Below are 19,631 nucleotides of genomic sequence, written 5' to 3'. Positions count from 1 at the left end.
ACAATATCAGGTTTATTGTGATCTATCCGCCGGGTTGTTGCAAATGGCATGTTCCAATAAATTTTGCAACTGTCATTCTCAACAACCTGGGGAATATCTCCTGGCAAATAAGGCAGCACTGGTGTCACGTCAATACCGTAGCAATGACGAAGATAGTAGTACAGTACTCTCAGGGCAGCATTGTGACGCTGGATATATGCACCTCTCGCCAGCACTGGACATGCCGACAAAAGGTGCATAAGCGTCTCCGGATGTTGTCTACACCTCCTACAGGACGTGTCCGGAAGCTGCACCTGGAGCACCTTGCTACGGTACTCAAGAGTGTTAATGACACCATCTTGGCAGGCAAATATGAACCCTTCAGTCTCGGACATCAGGCCCGCTGACTTTAAGAAGGAAAACGTCAGCTGGATGGACAAGCCATGATCACGCACGTGTTTAAAGAACACGCTGTGCATGGACTTGTCCATCAGTTCGCCAAGGAGTAGTTTTTCCTCGGCGTTCCTGATGACGCTCTTAAATTCCTCCTTTCGGAGTTCCATAAGAGCGTTTATTTCTCCAAGACCAAGGGTTCTTGCCGCATATATTGCTGCCTTATACAAGAATGACCCCTTATGCGCATTTTCATGTTTATGTACAATTTGCATAAGAAAGTCATCCTCGTCTGCAGTGAAATTGACAACTTCGTGAGTTAAACCCAGGACCAAACGGTCGTGAAGCCGCTCCAAACTCTGCAAACCTCTCCCACCGATGGACCGGGAGAGGTATAATCTGGCGACTGATGAATTGGGGTGCATGCTCCGATTCATATTAATGATCTTACGGGTTTTGATGTCGAGATCTCGTAAATCCTTTCGGGTCCATTTCAGGACACCGAAAGAGTATAGTAAGACTGGGACAGCGAGCATGTTAGTAGCTGAGACTTTGTTTTTGCCGGAAAGTTCGGAGGACCAAATTTTCCGGAGTCTCCTAACATACTCGCTCTGGAGAGTTGTTCGGACTTCAGAGACCGCATGCATGCAGTGCTCTTCCATTCCTAGATATCTATACAACTCCCCGGCGTCTAATTGGCTTAAGACGCTCCCATCCACTAATTCGACATCATCACCAGTATCAGAGCACTTACCCCTCGCCAGATGTACGACCGCACACTTGTCCAACCCAAAAGACATTCCGACATCTCGTGTGTACTCTGCTACGATGTTGAGGGCCGCTTGTAGATGATCTTTATCAGCGCTATACTAGGGTGGGTCAAAAAAATCGAATAATTTATTTTTGACTTTATACTCTGAAAAATAGGTTCGTAGACACCTAAAAAGAATTCTCTCCAAGTATAAGCTCTTAATTATAACGGGAAGGTCCTCCGCTTTGCGGGTTTCTATTTTTTCGAATAATCAGATAAAAAAATTTATATCTCGCTTCCAACTGCTTGGAAAAATATTCCGTGGCATAGATTTTGTGAGAAATTGAATGCTTTACAAAAAGGTCTCTTATGACTTTTTCAAAAACTCAACCGATTAAAAGATATTCATAGTTGAAGTTTGGCTATTTTAAGGAAAATATTCGTTTTTATTATGAATTTTATAAGTCGATGAAAAAAATTATTTCGGATTGCGGAACTCATGATTTTGTAGGAAATTTACTGCTCTACAAAAATGGTCTCTTATGATTTTTGATTAAGTGAAGCCGTTACGAGATATTCATCGTCAAACATTAACGAATATCAATATTTCCAGTTTTTGATCAATAATTCGATAAATTTTAATTTAAACTATGAGTTTCAGGAAAATTTACATAAATTTGAGTTTCGATCGATAAAGAAATGTTATAAACAATTTTTTTAATATTGTTTTCAGTCTTGAGCTTGTTTGATTGCATTAAAACAAGAAATTAGAGCATTTTTTTCGACATATAGCCAATGATTAGTTTAATTTGAAATGAATGACATATTTCTTTGTCAAATTTAATATGAAAAGTATTGAATCAAGTGAGAAACAACCAGTATTTAACTTTTTTATAGATAAATTTTTTATTGAATTATCAATTGCAATATAATTGTCTATATTTTTAACATAACAGTACGCTATTACTATAAATAATTTCTTTTATTACAATTTGGGAATGTTTTTGATGTTCTTTGACAACTTGTAATAAGTACTGGAATTGTTCTTCATTTTTGTCAAGCATTGATTATATTCACTGACTAATGCAACAGCTCGCTCTGCTGAATCATTGACAACTTTTAGTTGTTGAAAGTATTCTTTATTTTCGAGATAACTCTCATTAGTAGGCCATAATTCAACATCGACATCAAGAAAGTCATACGGTAGATCGAAGATTTTGAAAAGATTTAATGACTTTTTAGACACAAAGTCACTCAGAGTTCTCTGCGCCAATGAATTCAAATCTTTTTAGCAATTACAAATCTTTTAGCTTTAGAATCTGTACCTTCACGAGTATTAACAGCTTCAACAATACGTTTTTTTACTTCTAATGGAACGCCATCGTCAAACAGTGATAAAATGGCAAGTTCATCGCTCAAATACCATAAGTGCAAAATCATTTTTTCACACGTAGCTGAAGAAATCAAAGGATTGATATGTTTGTACTCCAATAAATTTTTCATAAACTGCAAGTCATGATAAGCAGCAGTTGTTGCAGAAGTTGATGAAAACCAAGCTTTTAAATACAATGTGACTATAAAAATACAGAAATGACGAAGACCATGCAATTCTTTCTGAGAGAGTTTGAATTCATCTCTGAATAGATACATTTTCAAACTATAAATGGCCTTAGCCATCCATCTAGCATGATGAACAGCACCAGGACGTTTGAAAGAAATCTTTTCTTGAGGCATTTCTCCAAGGAAAATCAATGATAATTCCAATAATTCTTTATCTAACTTATTATAACATTTCTTTATCGATCGAAACTCAAATTTATGTAAATTTTCCTGAAACTCATAGTTTAAATTAAAATTTATCGAATTATTGATCAAAAACTGGAAATATTGATATTCGTTAATGTTTGACGATGAATATCTCGTAACGGCTTCACTTAATCAAAAATCATAAGAGACCATTTTTGTAGAGCAGTAAATTTCCTACAAAATCATGAGTTCCGCAATCCGAAATAATTTTTTTCATCGACTTATAAAATTCATAATAAAAACGAATATTTTCCTTAAAATAGCCAAACTTCAACAATGAATATCTTTTAATCGGTTGAGTTTTTGAAAAAGTCATAAGAGACCTTTTTTGTAAAGCATTCAATTTCTCACAAAATCTATGCCACGGAATATTTTTCCAAGCAGTTGGAAGCGAGATATAAATTTTTTTATCTGATTATTCGAAAAAAATAGAAACCCGCAAAGCGGAGGACCTTCCCGTTATAATTAAGAGCTTATACTTGAAGAGAATTCTTTTTAGGTGTCTACGAACCTATTTTTCAGAGTATAAAATCAAAAATAAATTATTCGATTTTTTTGACCCACCCTACGCTATACAACTTCAGATCATCCATGTAAAGCAGATGGGTAATCGAATAGTTTCGATCACCCGGAGGCCCCACAGAGTACCCATGAGTTTTACGGAGAACAACAGATATAGGCAGCAGTGAAATGCAAAACAGCAGAGGGCTCAAGGAATCGCCTTGGAAGACCCCTCGTTTGTACTCTACAACTCCGGTTACGTGCAATGCGTTTCCACTTCCAATGGGAAATCGCGTTCGCCAGAGCTGCATTGTACGCCGAATACATTCCACTATTTCGGGATTGACTCCCAGGCATTTGAGTAGATATAAAATCAACTCATGTGGAGTTGAGTCAAATGCCTTGCGATAGTCAATCCAAGCCATTGACAGACAGGTTGCGTTGATAGTAGATCGCATCTTGTAAGACGCATCGATCCACTATCAGGTTCTCCTTGCAACCTGACAGGCCTCTTTACTGCCACGTTGTTCATATATCTGTTGCCATACAGGCTCTATCTGCTGCAAGATACGGTTATTTAAAATTTTTGTAAAAATTTTATAAACCGCATTCAAGCAGGTGATAGGCCTGAAATTCTTAGGGTCAGACAAGTCACCTTTTTTAGGTATCAGTACGGTTCGCCCTTCTACAAGCCAGTCCGGAATCGGATCGTCAGCTCTAATGTATGATGTAAATATGCGGGCCAGATGGAGGTGGGTAGAAGTAAACTTCTTCCACCAAAAGACATTAATGCCGTCTGGTCCCGGGGCAGCCCAATTTTTGCTGCCATTTAGAGCTGAACGAACTTGATCCACACTGACTGCAGGGCTTTCTTCATCAGCATTCTGTCGACGGTGTTCCCGACAGAATACTTTGAAGTCGTGCAGAGCTGGAGTGTTGGCGTTCACGTTTGGTTGATCTCCATACAACTCAGTCCAAAAAGCTTCCACCCGCTCAGGTGTTGGATAATTCCCGGTAACATCGGTCTTTGGTGTCAGAAACCGTGAAGGGCTGGATTGAAACAACGAGTTGTCGACCAACCGCTTCAGCCTTTTCTCTAATGACTTTTTAGCAGCCACTAGAGCCCGCAATTTATTAAGAGACTCTTCCTTGATGACATGAAGAGTACTCTTGTTCAGTGTGTGATGACGCCACCGAAGTTCAGCAGCAATGCGCCGAATTCGGGGCGTGTATGGTGTTTGAGTTGTGTCGTACTCAATCACACACTGAATGCGGGAGACCTGTTTCCGGGACATGTCAATTTTCAAGCCAAGTTGTGAGATGCGCTGTTTCAACCTTGCCTCGATCGAGAGACATTGTCTCTCTCTCGGAAAAGCCGAAACTGCTGCACCATACACAACCTGGCTCACAGTGAGCAGGGTGGAATCCTCCAGGATGTTTGCACGGAGATCTTCGTTTACCGCGTCAAGCTGTTGTTGGGAGTAAGTTATCTTTTTAGATATACTTACTTGCCGTCCTACAAAGGGATTGTTGTTGTCCAAGGAGGAACGGCGTCGCTCTTGGTGTAGTTGCGCCGGAAAGGAAAGTCTATTAGACTGCCTTCTGTCCGGCACAAGCGATCTTCTATTTCGCCGAAGATGAGCGGCATAATTACGCAGGTGTTTGGGCGTAAAATGCGCTAGCTCCGGATGCATATCACTCCAAAGAGTGTGCATCCGGGCCATATAGCCGCTCACCCCCGGCTCGCTACGTTGGTAGCACACCAAGAGATCGACTCTCAGTTCCTCCGTCCACTTAAAGTAAGTCCTTAAGGCGCCAGGGTCGTCATCATTCATCGGGTCCGGCGTGCTCCTCCCACCTGATGAATGGTCCTCATCCGAAAAGGACCGGTTGTGGGGAGCACTTCTGAGTTGGTATCTTGTGGTAACTCAGTTATTTCCATGCAGTGGGTAGTTGGCCCACTGCACGGGCTACGTCGTTCGCCTACAGACCTGATGTTATGGTCTGCGTTTCCCGCGATGCGCCGCTTGGAGGCCACGTAGCAAGCATCGCTTATTATTATTATTATTATTATTATTATTATTATTATTATTATTATTATTATTATTATTATTATTATTATTGGGTTGAAAATACGCCCGACAACGGATACTCCATCTTGCGCAAGCTACGTCCCCTTCGGACCTTCAAAGAATAAATATTATTTAAACTTATTAAATATGAAAATTAAAAATTGAAAAAATTCAGGTCCCTACAGGATAGATTAATGAACAATAATCCAGGGTCCAAAAATTTTTATCGCGAATTTTCAATAAAGTATCAATTAGATATATAACAATTTTTTGTAACACGAACATTAACATTGAAAGTGCAGTAATTGTTAAACTTTTAATCTGAAAATTTTTTCCTTTTGTTTTTTCACTCCAGAACTGCTTTGTTATTTCACTCCAGAATTGATTTGTATGCCCGGCACGACTAAACACTGTTTGCAAATAACTTGCTTGATTTTTCTTCCAAAACGATTGAGCCTGACGACGTAAAGTAACATATTTATTCCAAGCTAGGCGATGACTACTCCTCTTGAACCGACGATAGCACCTATCATGCTCTTTGCAAATGTCGCGTAATTCTCGCGTGATCCACGGTGCTGGACGACGCTCGGGAACACACCGATTAACAACGTCTTTAAGCAAGCTACTCAGCTTATTTAATCTCAAGTCAACCGTTTGTAAAGTACCTTCCTAATCCTTGTCAAGCTCATGCAGATTTGCATCTACTATCTCAGATGCTGAGGCAAAGTCAGCTTCTTTCCACCATAAACACTTTAATAAATGCCTTTCAGCTTTTGGATGCTTGTTTTTGAAGCTGAAGGAAAACAATACTCATGTGTGTATTCGTAAACAAGTCACATAGCCTAAGAGCTTTGTCATTATTTACTAACAAGTCCGCGTTAAAATCACCAAGTACACTCACAAACTTGTAACTGATCATCCTGGGTACAAAGTCACCCTCGAACATGCGCATATAGCCTGCTTTTGGAGGCCGATATACAATAGCAACCAAGATTTCATGTTGTGACGGACCCTACACTTCTGCAATAAGATATTCTGGTAATATGACCTCTCCAACTCCAGTAGATGTACTAAGAAGACGTACGCTAAGCTCCTTTCAAACATAGAGAACAGCACCGCCATCGCGTTTGCTTTGCCGATCAACACGCGACATCGTATATCCAGGTATGTCAACTTGGCAGTCTGGCATCGCATCACAAAGCTATGTCTCAACAACTCTTATCACATGGTATGGGTTTACCCTGAAGAATTCTCGGAACTCGCAAAAATGTGTCATTAGAGACTGAGCATTGAGTGAGCAGACGTTCAGCAAAGTACGATCATTATTATTAGCTATATTTGACGTTGTAAGAGATCCAAATAGTTAAATAGATCGTCGTTGCAAATTTGTAGACGGTAGAATTCTCACTGGCCGATCATTTTTTGATTTTCTGCGAAATATAGCCCCATCAGCAATCCAGACATGCTTGCGATCTACATTTGGAAAAGCCTTCAGCACACGATCCCTCAGCTGGGGAAGTTGAGCTGGCTGCCGATAGTTGATATAAACCTTACTGTCTGGTATAGATTGGTTAACCTGTTTTGAGATCAAGTCAGGTTTACCCTTTTTAGCATCAATCACTTTTTTGCACACATTCTTACTCTTCATAGAGATGATGATCGAGCGAGGTCCTGCAAGACCACTGCGGCGTGAGCCTGCAATATGGCGCTTTTTCCCAATTCTGAAATTTTGCATCCAAGAATTCATCTCCACCCAATGCAGCATCAAGCACTTTGATCAGCGACTTAGACAGCTCCTTGACATCTTCGCCGTCTACCTCTGATAGCCCAGTCACCACAAGCTGATGAGCAACTTAATCACAAGCAAAACGGAGTAGGACAGCCTCATCAGCAGCAGACTACTTAAGTTCCGTTGCATTTGCCTCAACAGCCTCAACACCATTCTCCAAAAGGCTATCCCTGCAACTTCCCGCCAATTCTGTACCTAAGCGCTCAATTCAACACATTATAATGTTTTTGAGTTCTTTGAGTTCAAAAATATGCTTTTTTTATTTCTAAGCTCTCCGAGCTCAAATACTAGCTGTTCTATGCTTTTGAGTTCTTCGGGTCAAAAAGTCTGATGAATGTTAGATAAAACACTATTTTTTGAATTTTCAAATTTGATAATTTTGAAAAATCATTATAAACAAATGAAAAAACTTTTATAAACTTTTACTATGCGGTCTTTTTCATCACTTATATAACAAAAGCTCGCAAAAGAAAAAAAATTTATAGACACATTTTTTAAACTTTTATAAGAGATTTTATGAAAACTCAAGTCTATGAAAAATTAGTTAATTAACAATTGAATAACTTAAACAAAAATCAATCTAAAATTTTTTTTTTGGCGGGGCTATATTCCTAAGTATCTAGATGATACTACAATTTATTCAGATTTTTAAATTAATATTGAATGTTATAAAAAAATTATTTTGTATTGCATACTTTGCTTAGCAACAACGCCTAGGCACCGAAACGGCCGCGCGGAGCCCAATTTTCAATGTTAAATTAAAATTATAAATAATGGAGCTACAACTCCTAGAGTCGAGACTTATATTACTTGAATTTTCTTTTTTTATATTTCAGAATCTTTAATATTTTTAAAGTTATAACTACGAAATGGAGACTAGCTTTTTTGTTTATAACAATTGAAATTTTTAATGGTGGATAAATTAAAAAATATCTCTTTCTTAGAATTAAATTCTGAATCCAATGCACCAATCGCCATATTTTTAAGAGGCTTGGATCGATTTTTCGCAGGAAACTCACTTCTCGACTAGACTATAACATTTTTTGTTAATTTTAATATACATCTATACCAAAAACAAAATTCATGTTCCTATATAAATAGAATATTTTTTATGAAAGCTTCAGACATATAGATAATACGCTTTTCATATCTTTTAACAACTATTGATTATTTCCAGATAATTCAAGCTGTTTTTTTCTTTTTATGTATTCTTAATGATATTTACGGAACTAATAAAGTCGCACCAAAACAGACCCCATTGCTACGGCGAATGAAAGACTACTTCCATGCCACGTTTAGTTTTCCACTTGCCATGGTGAGTATGAGAAATAGATATATTTGTTGCTGTTGCTCAGAAAATTAATCTTGAAAAAATTGAAAGCTAAATTTTTTTTATTTATAGAAAAAATTGATGAATTTAACTAATATAAAAATCATTAACTATAATTATTTACCTTAGGTTTGATTACAATGAATCTAATAGATAGATCGAGCTATAGAGTCACTGCTAAAAGTTTTATTTTAATGTCTTTAAGCAATTTACAATTATTATCATTTTCGTTTAGTCGTAAAAAAAAATCATTATTATCAAATTAGTTTCAACGGCTGAAACTGGAATAAAAAACTAACGTGATAAATTCTCCTGGAGTGAATAACTTTACGAACACTACTCTGGGCTTGAGAGTTAAACTTTCTGAGCAGATATGACAAAAAAATTTCTTGCATAACTTTAATTCTCCAACTTGATTTTAAGTCTCTTAAAAACTTTATAGTAGATATATTTATCATAGTTTGTAGGTATAACATTTTGGTCATTGATGTTTTTTGACCGTGAATTGGTGCTTCCTAAAGCTCTCGATCCATATTTTCCATGGTGGTTGAACCATTTAATGCATACAATGATTATGATAACAACGGTACTTGAAATGATAAGTGCGCCGAGACAGTATCCAAAAAAAAAATCCGGGTACATTGGACTCTATGCTCTTATGATTTCATACCTTATATGGTAAGAACTGCCTTTTTGTTATTTATTCTAAACATTGGATAATACATTTGGCATAAATTTTCAGGATACATATAATTTATTATAAAAGTGGAGTTTGGGTATATCCAGTTATGGAAGTATTATCATGGCCTTTACGAATCCTATTTTTCATATCATTATTTGGGTTCACTGGATTACTTTATTACGCAGGTGAAGTTATTGACGGTTTAATTTGGGGTAGTAAGAAATCGAAGAATCATGAAAAGAGTATGACCAAATCAAAATAACGTTACTTAATAGCACCAAAATGTGATATTGGATGATATTATATTCTAGTTTAAAAGAGGTAAATATTTATTATGATAATATTAAGAAATATTTATATGTAGATTTATCAGTAACCACAAGAAAGATATTCATAAAACAGTTCATGATATTTCTAAACTCAAAGCACTCAAAAATGTACCTAAAAGTAAATTATAGAGATCTTCGAGCTCGACAAGTTCACTTTGATACTCTCTTGAACTGTCGCATCGGTTTAAAATCTTTAATTTACCTCAAAAATGTATAAAAGTTTCTTGCATAATAATTTTTACACAATAATATTGCAGTATATTAGTAGAAATATATTTCACAAAACCTTTATGAGTCTGCTTCTTTATTGAGATGTAAATTTCTGCGAAAAAAAAACTTGATAAAGCTTTGATTTGAAGCATTTGAAATGCATATCTTAAATGAATGATTAAATATGCTTCCAGCAATCATACATATACAGTAAATGCAGAAGACTTGCACAAGAAATCTTTTAAAGACACCAGTCGATGGCTTTGTAGCAAAGCCTAGAAAATCTTTCAAGTTACGTTTTCCTACACAATGTATTAGGGTGTCCATTATTTCCCAAGTTGATTTTTTTTTCGCTGCCACCCCCCTGGATTTTTAGTTCCTGACCAAAAAAAAAAATTCTGACATAAATAAGATCTTAATTACCAAATTAAACCCTGCCCAAATCGAGTTACATTTCCTATTTAAATAACATGGGAATTTGGAACTTTTTGGAATTAATTTTTTTCCTTCGAAAAAATGCCACTACCGACTATGATCGACGCATATTCTGATGGGAAATTGAATACTTTACAAAAAAGTTCTCTTATAATTTTTCGATAAAACCAATCCTGTAAAAGTTATTTGTGGTTTAAGTTGTGTTTATGGTTATTATCATAGTTTTTCAGTCTTGCTATGACGTCTCATGTGTTATAGTTATTTATTTCATCTATAAATGTTCCAAAAATTTTATTAAAAAGATTAACAGTTACAGTAAAGTTAATAATGCGATATATCGAATACATTCTTAGTAATATTGCCACTTACCCGACTAAAAATTTCGTGAGGCATTGCCGAACAATCAACTCGGGGCAAGTTTGGCTTTCCGAACTTTGGCAAGCTTAATTCACACCTTATTAATTCCGCTATAGGCAAGCCAAAGTTCGGCAAATCTTCGATAATCGTGATTTCATGCAAGTCAGGCATACCAATAGCATGTCAAACTTCGAACTACCGTAGGCTTTCCAAGCCATGCCCAAGTTTGGCAAACTAAACTTCGGCAAATCTTCGGTAACCGTGACTTCATGCAAGTCAGGCATACTAATAGTATGTCAAACTACCCGACTAGAAATTGTAGTCAGAAATACCGAAGAATTAGTGAGGGACAAGTTTGGCTTGCCTAACTTAGGCCTGCCTAGGTTGCACCTCATGAAAACCAAGGTAGGCAGAACGAAAATTGGCATGCCGAAAATATTCTAAATTTGGTTGTGATCATGAAATTGTGTGGCATTGCCGAAGTCTGGCATATTATAGAAATGCCGGATTGATTTGTAATAACAGTAACCATAAATAATTGCTGAAGTTCGGCCAAACTTGAGCGTAACTAGGAAAGTCTCGTAGATTCCTTAAGTTTGATATGTCATGGGGATGCCGAACTGGTTTTAAGTGGTTTTCCGTACCACTCGAGTGATGCAAATAATTTCATACTAACTTCTCCATCTCTCTATACCTCTGCGCGTAAATAATGCAATTTCGAAAATTGATTACTTAAAAACAGTATGGTAAATTGATTTGAAATTTTTGTAGTGAATTATTAATATATTTATCTTTCAAAAAAAAAAATTCGTAATTTTATTGAAATATGCCTTGCATGATCCAACTACCTAAATCATTTTTCGTTTTACGTGAAGTGACATATTTGAATCAAAAAAAGCCTAAGCAGTTTTTTCACCAGTTAAATACCACCGATGGTTTTGGATTTTGTGCAATACTGCCTCAGAAATTTTCTTATCAGTCGTCCTGTACTGATGCACAGTCTTGACATAATTTAAATCTTGGTATGGAGCTGATCCTGAAAGAGGTGTCACAAACCAAAATGACACATAAATAAATACTACACTAAAAAAAAATTTAACTTGACTCAAAAGCAATAATTTTGAACCAAAAACACAATTTTGAAGAAAAAGAATTTCTTGAGTCAAGATATAATTCTTGATTCAAGAAAATTTTCTTAAATTAAGAATTTTTCTTCTTGACTCGAGAGTGTTATTTTCTTCAAAATGGTGTTATTGGTTCAAGATTCTTGATCTTGAGTCAATTTAAAATTTTTATCCGTGTATGAGTGAACAAATATCCGAAAGATTTTGTTGCGTTTCAAGATCGAACTCGAAAATATCTCGAAAAATATATATTTTCAGCGAATAAATTGCTTTTGACATCTATCGTGCATAGTGAAATGCACCTGGTTTGTAAAATTTGATTTCATCGGTACTCTAAAAATGCGACTAAAAATTGCTTAACAAATAAATGTAAATAGAGACAGAAAAAATACAAATAAGTGGCAATATTATTAAGAATGTATTCGATATATCGCATTATTAACTGTACTGTAACTGTTAATCTTTTTAATAAAATTTTTGGAACATTTGTAACAGTTTTATCGGCTCAGATTGGCCCCCAATCAATTTATAAACAAACTAACAATTTAACAATAAACAACAATAATTATTAGGGCGCCACCAGGTTTATTATCACGGTTCCTGGAATCGGTCCAGAGCTGAGAAATCTTATCTTAGGGTTGAGAGAGTGGAGGAAGGTGCTGTTGAATGATAAATAATTAATTAACAATATATCGATATTTATTAACAATAAAAATTAACAAAAGAAGTACTTATAAAAGATTAACAAAATTTCACTCACACACTCACACTATAATTAATTAAAACTTATTATCTATAGCCTAACTATCGGCTAACCAGAACTATTTAATTACTCTGCACAAAGACTGCAGTGTGACAGAGATCGTCTAGCCTAACTATATCGGCTAACCAGAGCCAACTTAACACTATTAACACTCTCTATCACACATTACCCATACAAATCTTCACACACATATCCGACACTTTGCTTAATTGATTTATAAATTGATTTTAAGAAATTTGATGATAATTAATATGATTACAAAATTATCAAATTTAATCATTCAATCATTAGTATTTAATAAAACAATAATTTTCAATTAAAAACCAAATTTCAATTAACCTTGAACTAACTATTCCAAATTCTCAGTTTTCGACTGCTAATTTATTTTTGATACTAATTTATTGCCGTGGTCTTAATAATACAACAATAAATATTTAATTGCCAGAAGTCTTAATATCTTGAATTCATAGATTAAAAATATGACGACAAAGGTCTTAATAATCTGCCGACATAAAAATTGTTCTAGCCGAGAATTATTTTTGATAATTAATTTAATCTCAATTAATAATTAATAATCAAATTCAAAAATTATTCGAAACTCGACGATGAAAATTAATTAATTATAACCAAAATTATTAGTGAAATTCTTCAACATAAAATAACTAAATTCTTGGACTTAATGTCCACGCTGTTAATTATTAATTTTCAATAATTTTAATTCGTCTAAATCCATGGACTTAAGCCCAAATTAATTAATTTATACATGATAAACTATTCTGCCAGATAAAATAATTCAACTAATAATTCTTAATATCATTTTCGATGAAAATTTCATGTAAATTTATAAATTATAAAAATCGACAAAAGTCGAAGGACTCATTTTTGATTCTAAAACATTCGCTAGTTTGGTAGTCATTGACCTTGGGTATTTGAAATTACTGTGATGCAGATATATCAACGCTTGACCGAAATTCCACGAGAATATGCTTGTCGATTATTTTTCAAGCATAAAATTAATCATTCTTTCTTGAATTAATTGTTATAAAATTATAACGATTAAATAAACGAATTTTTCAGATGTTAATTAATTTAATTGATCGCGGCGTGATGGCGATTTATCGATTAAGGGTAATTTTACCCTGTTACACATTTATAGATGAAATAAATGACTATAACACATGAGACTTTATAACAAGACTGAAACACTATGATAATAACCATAAACACAACTTAAACCACAAATAACTTTTAAAGGATTGATTTTATCGAAAATAAGAATACTCAAAGATTTCAATTGTAAATTCGTGGACTAAAATATACTTAGTATCAATAAATTCTAGCAGATCGCGTGCAGTTAGAAAATTCTTTCCTACCTAGAAAGTTAATTTATCCATGTGATAGTCTCAATTAAATACTGATTGGATTCACTCTTCGAGTAGTATCCGTATTCAGCAGCAACTGCACTTTATTTGCTGTTGATGTTTTGACTTGCTCAACTATGAGCGATTTGATGCCCATTGAAGTATTTTTGTAATGAAAATATAATTTGAAAAAAAAAAAAAAATATTCACAAAACATGCATTGATTCTTGTTTATATTTTAATTTTTAATTTTATCCAGTTCTGATAAGTAAATTTTTTGAAAATAAATAATCTCTTTTTTTTTACTGTTAAACTGAATAAATCTTATCAACTCTTAATAACTCTTTGGGAAAATATAGATTCGCTATAAAATGATTTGTTTATAACAACGATAAATTGATATCGTTATTTCAAGAAATAAAAGTTATTAATATTACTTCATAATATCTCTGAAAAAGTCTGATTCTTTCACATTTGAAATTTTGTAAACAGCATTGAATAAATCTGATTTAGTCTTCTTGCAGAGTCCAAAATTTACGTCAAATAATAACCTAAAACAATAACATCTGCTTTTATCTATCTTACCGACTCTCATTACAACATTTTCAGAGAGATTCAGACTGGTGGCATTCTGATTCAGAGTCCCACAATAATGATTCAGACTACTGACAGAATCTTATTTCCACCAAGGACTCGATTTGAGCAGAGTTTAATTTGGTAATTAAGATTTTATTTACGTCAGAAATTTTTTTTTTGGTCAAGAACTAAAAATCCAGGGGGGCGGCAGCGAAAAAAAAAAATCAACTTGAAAAATTACGGACACCCTACTATACATAACTGTCTCTGTTTTAATATTTTTATGTAGAACTGAGCATCACTGAGCCGATTCGTTTCTAGCTAAAAGGTGTAACAGAAATAGTTATATCATTAGATCCTTCTCGAGGCATTTTGAGAAACTCTGATGTAAACTGTGTCTTTATATGATTTCGTTCTATAGTATTTTGTATTCTACTGTACGTGTAATTGTCGAAAACATATTCGAAATCTATTAAACATGCTATTAAGTATTTGAAACTTGCTTGTACAATTGTTAAGTAACAGAATGATATAAAACATTTTTTGCAAATTTCACCTAAGTGTTTCAGAACAATTTTTTTTATACATTCACAATTAATTTAAAAAAAGAAGCAAACTAATAAGTTCAGTAATGATGTTTTATGGGTTCACTCGAAATTTACAACAATAAACAATATTGTTTTTAGATCAACAAAATATAAAAAATTATTTTAAAATATATCTAAATTAGCAATCTCAAGTTAACATATAAAAGTATCTTTATAATTAAAAAATTCTTTCAATAATTATAAAATCATTCAATAAATATAATGAAAATACACTGATTTTTCAGATATCTTCAATAGAAAGTCATATTATACTAATAGTATAGTGAAGAAAATATAAAATTGCTGTTTCAGTGAACTGATTTATGCAAGTATATGGGTAGTAAAAAAGTAGAGATTTCTTCATCCTTCAAATACTTCAAGGTGGTAAATTTTGAAAAATACATTACTAATAGGTTATTACGTTATAAATACTCTATGAAGATCAATAAATAATAATTCCTAACAATGTTAAGCGGGGATCTGATATGCTAGAAAAGTCATTAATATTCTAACACGATGAGCGACTTAAATGAATTTCACAAAAAAAAAAAATTGTTTGGAGCCAAGTGCATAAGGTAAAAATAACCATGAAAATTAATCACAAGTTAGATTTAGCGACTTAATAAAAAAAATTATAGTGCCTAAAGAATTTATGACGATTTTTAAAGCAATTTATAAGTCATACAGAAAAAATTTTTGTTTTTTTTACAAGATTTTTGTACAATTATAGTTTATTATTATTGATATAAATAAAACTTAACAAAAAAAAAAGTAATATAAACTTATCAATAATTTATTTTCCATTGTAATTAAAATGAATAGTATAACAAGCGTTATCACTTGAAACATTTAAATAAACACAGTTTCTAATTTAAAATTCATCATTTAATGGTATCAATTTATAGATGTGAAAATTAATAAATGGCTAAAAATGATATGTTGTGATTAAATTTTTTTATAGAACACCGAATTATATTTTAAAAATTAAATTAATAAATAAATATCGAAAAATTAAATACGTTCAGTGTCACATTATTTAATAATTGATTTAAAAATTTTAGGGTTGTATAATTTAGCCGGTTAAAAAAGTTAGCCAAACTAATTTGCTAGCTGGTTGTTTGGCTTAGCTGGTTATCTTAAATTAGCTGAGCTAATTAGCCAAAGGCTAAAAGCCAACCAAATAGTTAATTGAATATTTTATCAAGTATCTATATATAATATCTACATTTAAATATTGCAATGATAAAATTTGATTATAAATTGGTTTATCACATATTATTTAATGTCAGCAACAAACATGAACAATTTAATTAAATATATAATTTAGACATAACATTATTTTAATCAATTATTTCAACAATATCTTTGTTTTGATAAATAAATATTAATAAATTCGCATTTTCTGGCGACAAACAGCTTCTTTTCTTCGCAGAAGTTACGTTGGCTGCAGTAGAAAAAACTCGCTTCAAAAGTATACTAGAAAAAGAAATATCTAAAAATCTTCTCGCAAAACTGGCGAAGATTGGAAATTTGTGCCTTTTTGAATTCGACCAAAGTAAGGAATCGTCTGCCTTCGGAATAGTAGGCTCTCGGTCAAATTTTTCAATTTTTTTATCAATATCCGTTTGACCCGTACATAGTAGTAGTAATGATTTTTTACATTGTACAACAGTATCAGAACTGTTCTATTACAATTTTATCACTTTACTGCGTTCAAACTTTTTCCTGCATTCAAATTTTTATAATAACTGCATAACTTTTGCGGCTGTGGATCGACTTGTGCTTCCTGTACTGCATTTACTCTCTTCCTCACCTCTTTCTAATGGCTGTTGGAATAGTGACATGGTGAAACCACAGAGAAAACCCATGCCAGTACAAGTCGGCTACCGGAGCGACTCCCGACGGTTGGCGTTGGAACTATTCTATCAACCGTCGGGGCTCGAACCCTCGCCTCACGACAAGATGTACGAACGAACTATTAACATAATGACTTAGCTCGCTCGGCTATCCTGCCATTTTTCCGCTCACTCTAGCTCGCTATCTAGGCTAGAGTGAACGAAGGGTATCATTATTTGACCCGGTGGTGGCACCCGGTTTCGGCCAGTCTTTATTCACCATCACGAATCCGCTCATACTTGGTAAGTCGCCCAACCTTTTGCCTCGGTGGGAATCGAACCTAGCGCCTCGACATTTGAGTGGCACGTAGGGATCGACGCATTGAACCGCTACGCCAATGTCAAGGACCGCTTGACCCATATATATATGGTGCATTCCACGCCAAATCAGACGGTTTCAAAAATTTGAATTTTAAATATTTTTAATTTTTTGGTATTTTTTAGTACCCCCCAAAAGAAGCCTCCTGATAAGCTTGGAGATTTTTTTTATCACTAGTTTAGAAAAGATCGAATTAAAAAAAAAAAAGCCGCTCTTTTTTTTGGTTTTTTGCTCGTAACTTTTTTAATAATGGTCAAAATTCGAATTTTTTTTTCAAAATTTTCGTTTTTAAATGCGCTTTTCAGAAAAAAATTTAAATTATTTTTCACTGAGATTTTTTAATTTTAAGTTTTTAATTGTGTTTTCCAAATTTTGTGTATCCGTCAATTTTTTTGAAAATTTTCTATTTTAACTTCTATTCAATCTTCAACTTTTAAGCCCAGTCCGGCAAGGGGCCGTACATAATTACTATTTTTTATCGATTTTTAAAAGTTAAAAATTTTTTTTTCCTCTATAAATTATTGTTAGTACTGATTTTTTAAACTCTATACTTTTTTTTTACTTATAATAAATTCATTTTGATATATTTTTGCCTTAAATAAGAATTTCAAATAAATAAAGAAAGGTTAATTTTGTTTACGAGTAACTATTAATAACCATTTTTACTTATTTTCGTGTTTTTTTGAATATTTTACATAAAAAACCGTTTTATAAACTTGAATACTCTTTAGTTAATATGTTTTCGTTACTCTTGGGAATAACTGAATGAAATTTTTGAGTTCCTGTAATGGTCTTAGCGGTATGTATCGCAAATCTTATTTTTTTTTTGCCTCAATATAGTCTCTTTCCGCGAAAATTAAACAACAATATTTGTTAGACTTGTTGGTCATGACTCCCAGTTGTACAACTCTATTACTGTGGTTATTTGATCATCAAGGGGCCGTTGAAGGCTTGCTCTTGCTGCTTTTCTTTTTACCGTTCCTCCAATTCCATCACATGGCCCGTTACCATGTGCTGTTGCAAAAAAATGCTACTCAGGATCTAAGTTAAAGTCTTTTTTGTGATAATAAATATTAAACAAAATTCTTAAAGTTTTTAAATTGTTGTGGAGCGCCATCCGAAAAGTAAAAAACTTTAGCTGCATTGGAGTCTAATTCATTTATGAAATCGGTAACAATCTTCAGAAACACATGAACGACGACAGTGTCATGATTATTGTTATCAGATGTGATGACTAAACTTCGGTGAATAAGTTCGCCGTTATGTTTGAAATAAATTACAACAGAAAAAATCGTTGCTTGATTATTGTTCCAATGAAACCCTGGCACTGCATCTTGTATTATAAAAGCATAATTTTTTGCAAAATCGCAAATAGCTATGAACTCATGATCTTGCAACGATTGTTTTGTTTGTTTTAAAAAAGTCGATTGTTCTTTAGCAACAAAATCATGCGGTAATAAATTTTCTATATGATCAGAGAATATTTCGACAAATTCTATAGAGTTTTTTGTAACTGTTTCAAGATTGCAACGAGGATTAGATATCCAATATTTATGTAAAATATCATCTTGTACATTTTCATCAAATTTTGGAAGCAAGCTTTAATCCCTTTCTTGCAATATGATTTTCCAAGTTTTATTGATTGCAGCATTCAAAAAGTCCTGATTTAGATGCCATATTTAAATATTTTTTATTTTATCTAAACAAATACACGCAACTAAGTACGAATCGAGGTTCCAGTACTAGATGAAGTGACCGAGGTTATGATACGAATAAACAAACTATTTATGTATATCAGCAAACGGAAACTGTCCGTATAAAGAAAACATCAGTAGTGTCACCAAGTGAGAGAATTATCAACATATGCAACCCTTTTTAAAATATATTGAAATTCATAGAGACACGGAAATTTGAATAAATATATAAGTACTTTATGAAACAAAAAGCATATTGTAAATTATCTTATCATTAAATATTTATTTATGCTGGATCGTGATGTTGGAAAGAAGAAAAATGCTCACGCTAATTCGTGTTTTGTTGTTTATTCTATAAAATATCACAGTTTAATGTATTGAACACATGAACTCTTAAAACTATTAATAACACTTTATTTAATTAACTGATTAGTTTGAGTCGAGTATTACTATTATTTGATTAACATCATTGGACTAGAATTATGATTACTGGTTATTAATATACGTGACATCAACCACCGATATTAATATTTGGATTGTTCAGAGCGATGATAGTTATTTAAGTTAACGAAATTAACTTGAAATTATAAAAGGTTGATTGCATGAATTAAGTAAGTTAATTATAACATTAACCACTATTAATGACGCGACAATATTATTACGAGCGATGATGCGAGT

The 19,631-nt window shown here is 33.4% G+C and overlaps 1 protein-coding gene across 5 annotated transcripts in view; it reads left to right on the top strand.

Moving 5' to 3' along the window:
• LOC141536645 (androgen-induced gene 1 protein) overlaps nt 1-15,991 on the top strand; it is a 30,429-nt gene extending 14,438 nt beyond the window's left edge. For 4 of the 5 annotated variants that reach the window (XM_074257303.1, XM_074257302.1, XM_074257300.1 and 1 more), the window contains exons 3-6: nt 8,469-8,606; nt 9,082-9,299; nt 9,364-9,624; nt 15,291-15,987. In XM_074257303.1, coding sequence (XP_074113404.1) covers nt 8,469-8,606; nt 9,082-9,299; nt 9,364-9,565 — 558 coding nt within the window. In that variant the 3' untranslated portion in view covers nt 9,566-9,624; nt 15,291-15,987. Of the gene's footprint in view, nt 1-8,468; nt 8,607-9,081; nt 9,300-9,363; nt 9,625-15,290 lie in introns of all 5 variants that reach the window. The other variant, XM_074257305.1, reaches the window with a different exon arrangement.
• The last annotated feature ends 3,640 nt before the right edge of the window (nt 15,992-19,631 follow it).

Source organism: Cotesia typhae, unplaced genomic scaffold (assembly GCF_013202065.1).
Source record: "Cotesia typhae breed Kobodo isofemale line unplaced genomic scaffold, CoteBio_Ctyphae scaffold_152, whole genome shotgun sequence".
NCBI classification, from domain to species: domain Eukaryota; kingdom Metazoa; phylum Arthropoda; class Insecta; order Hymenoptera; family Braconidae; genus Cotesia; species Cotesia typhae.
Note: the sequence above shows the minus strand (reverse complement) of the source record. Positions and strands in the feature narration are given on the sequence as shown.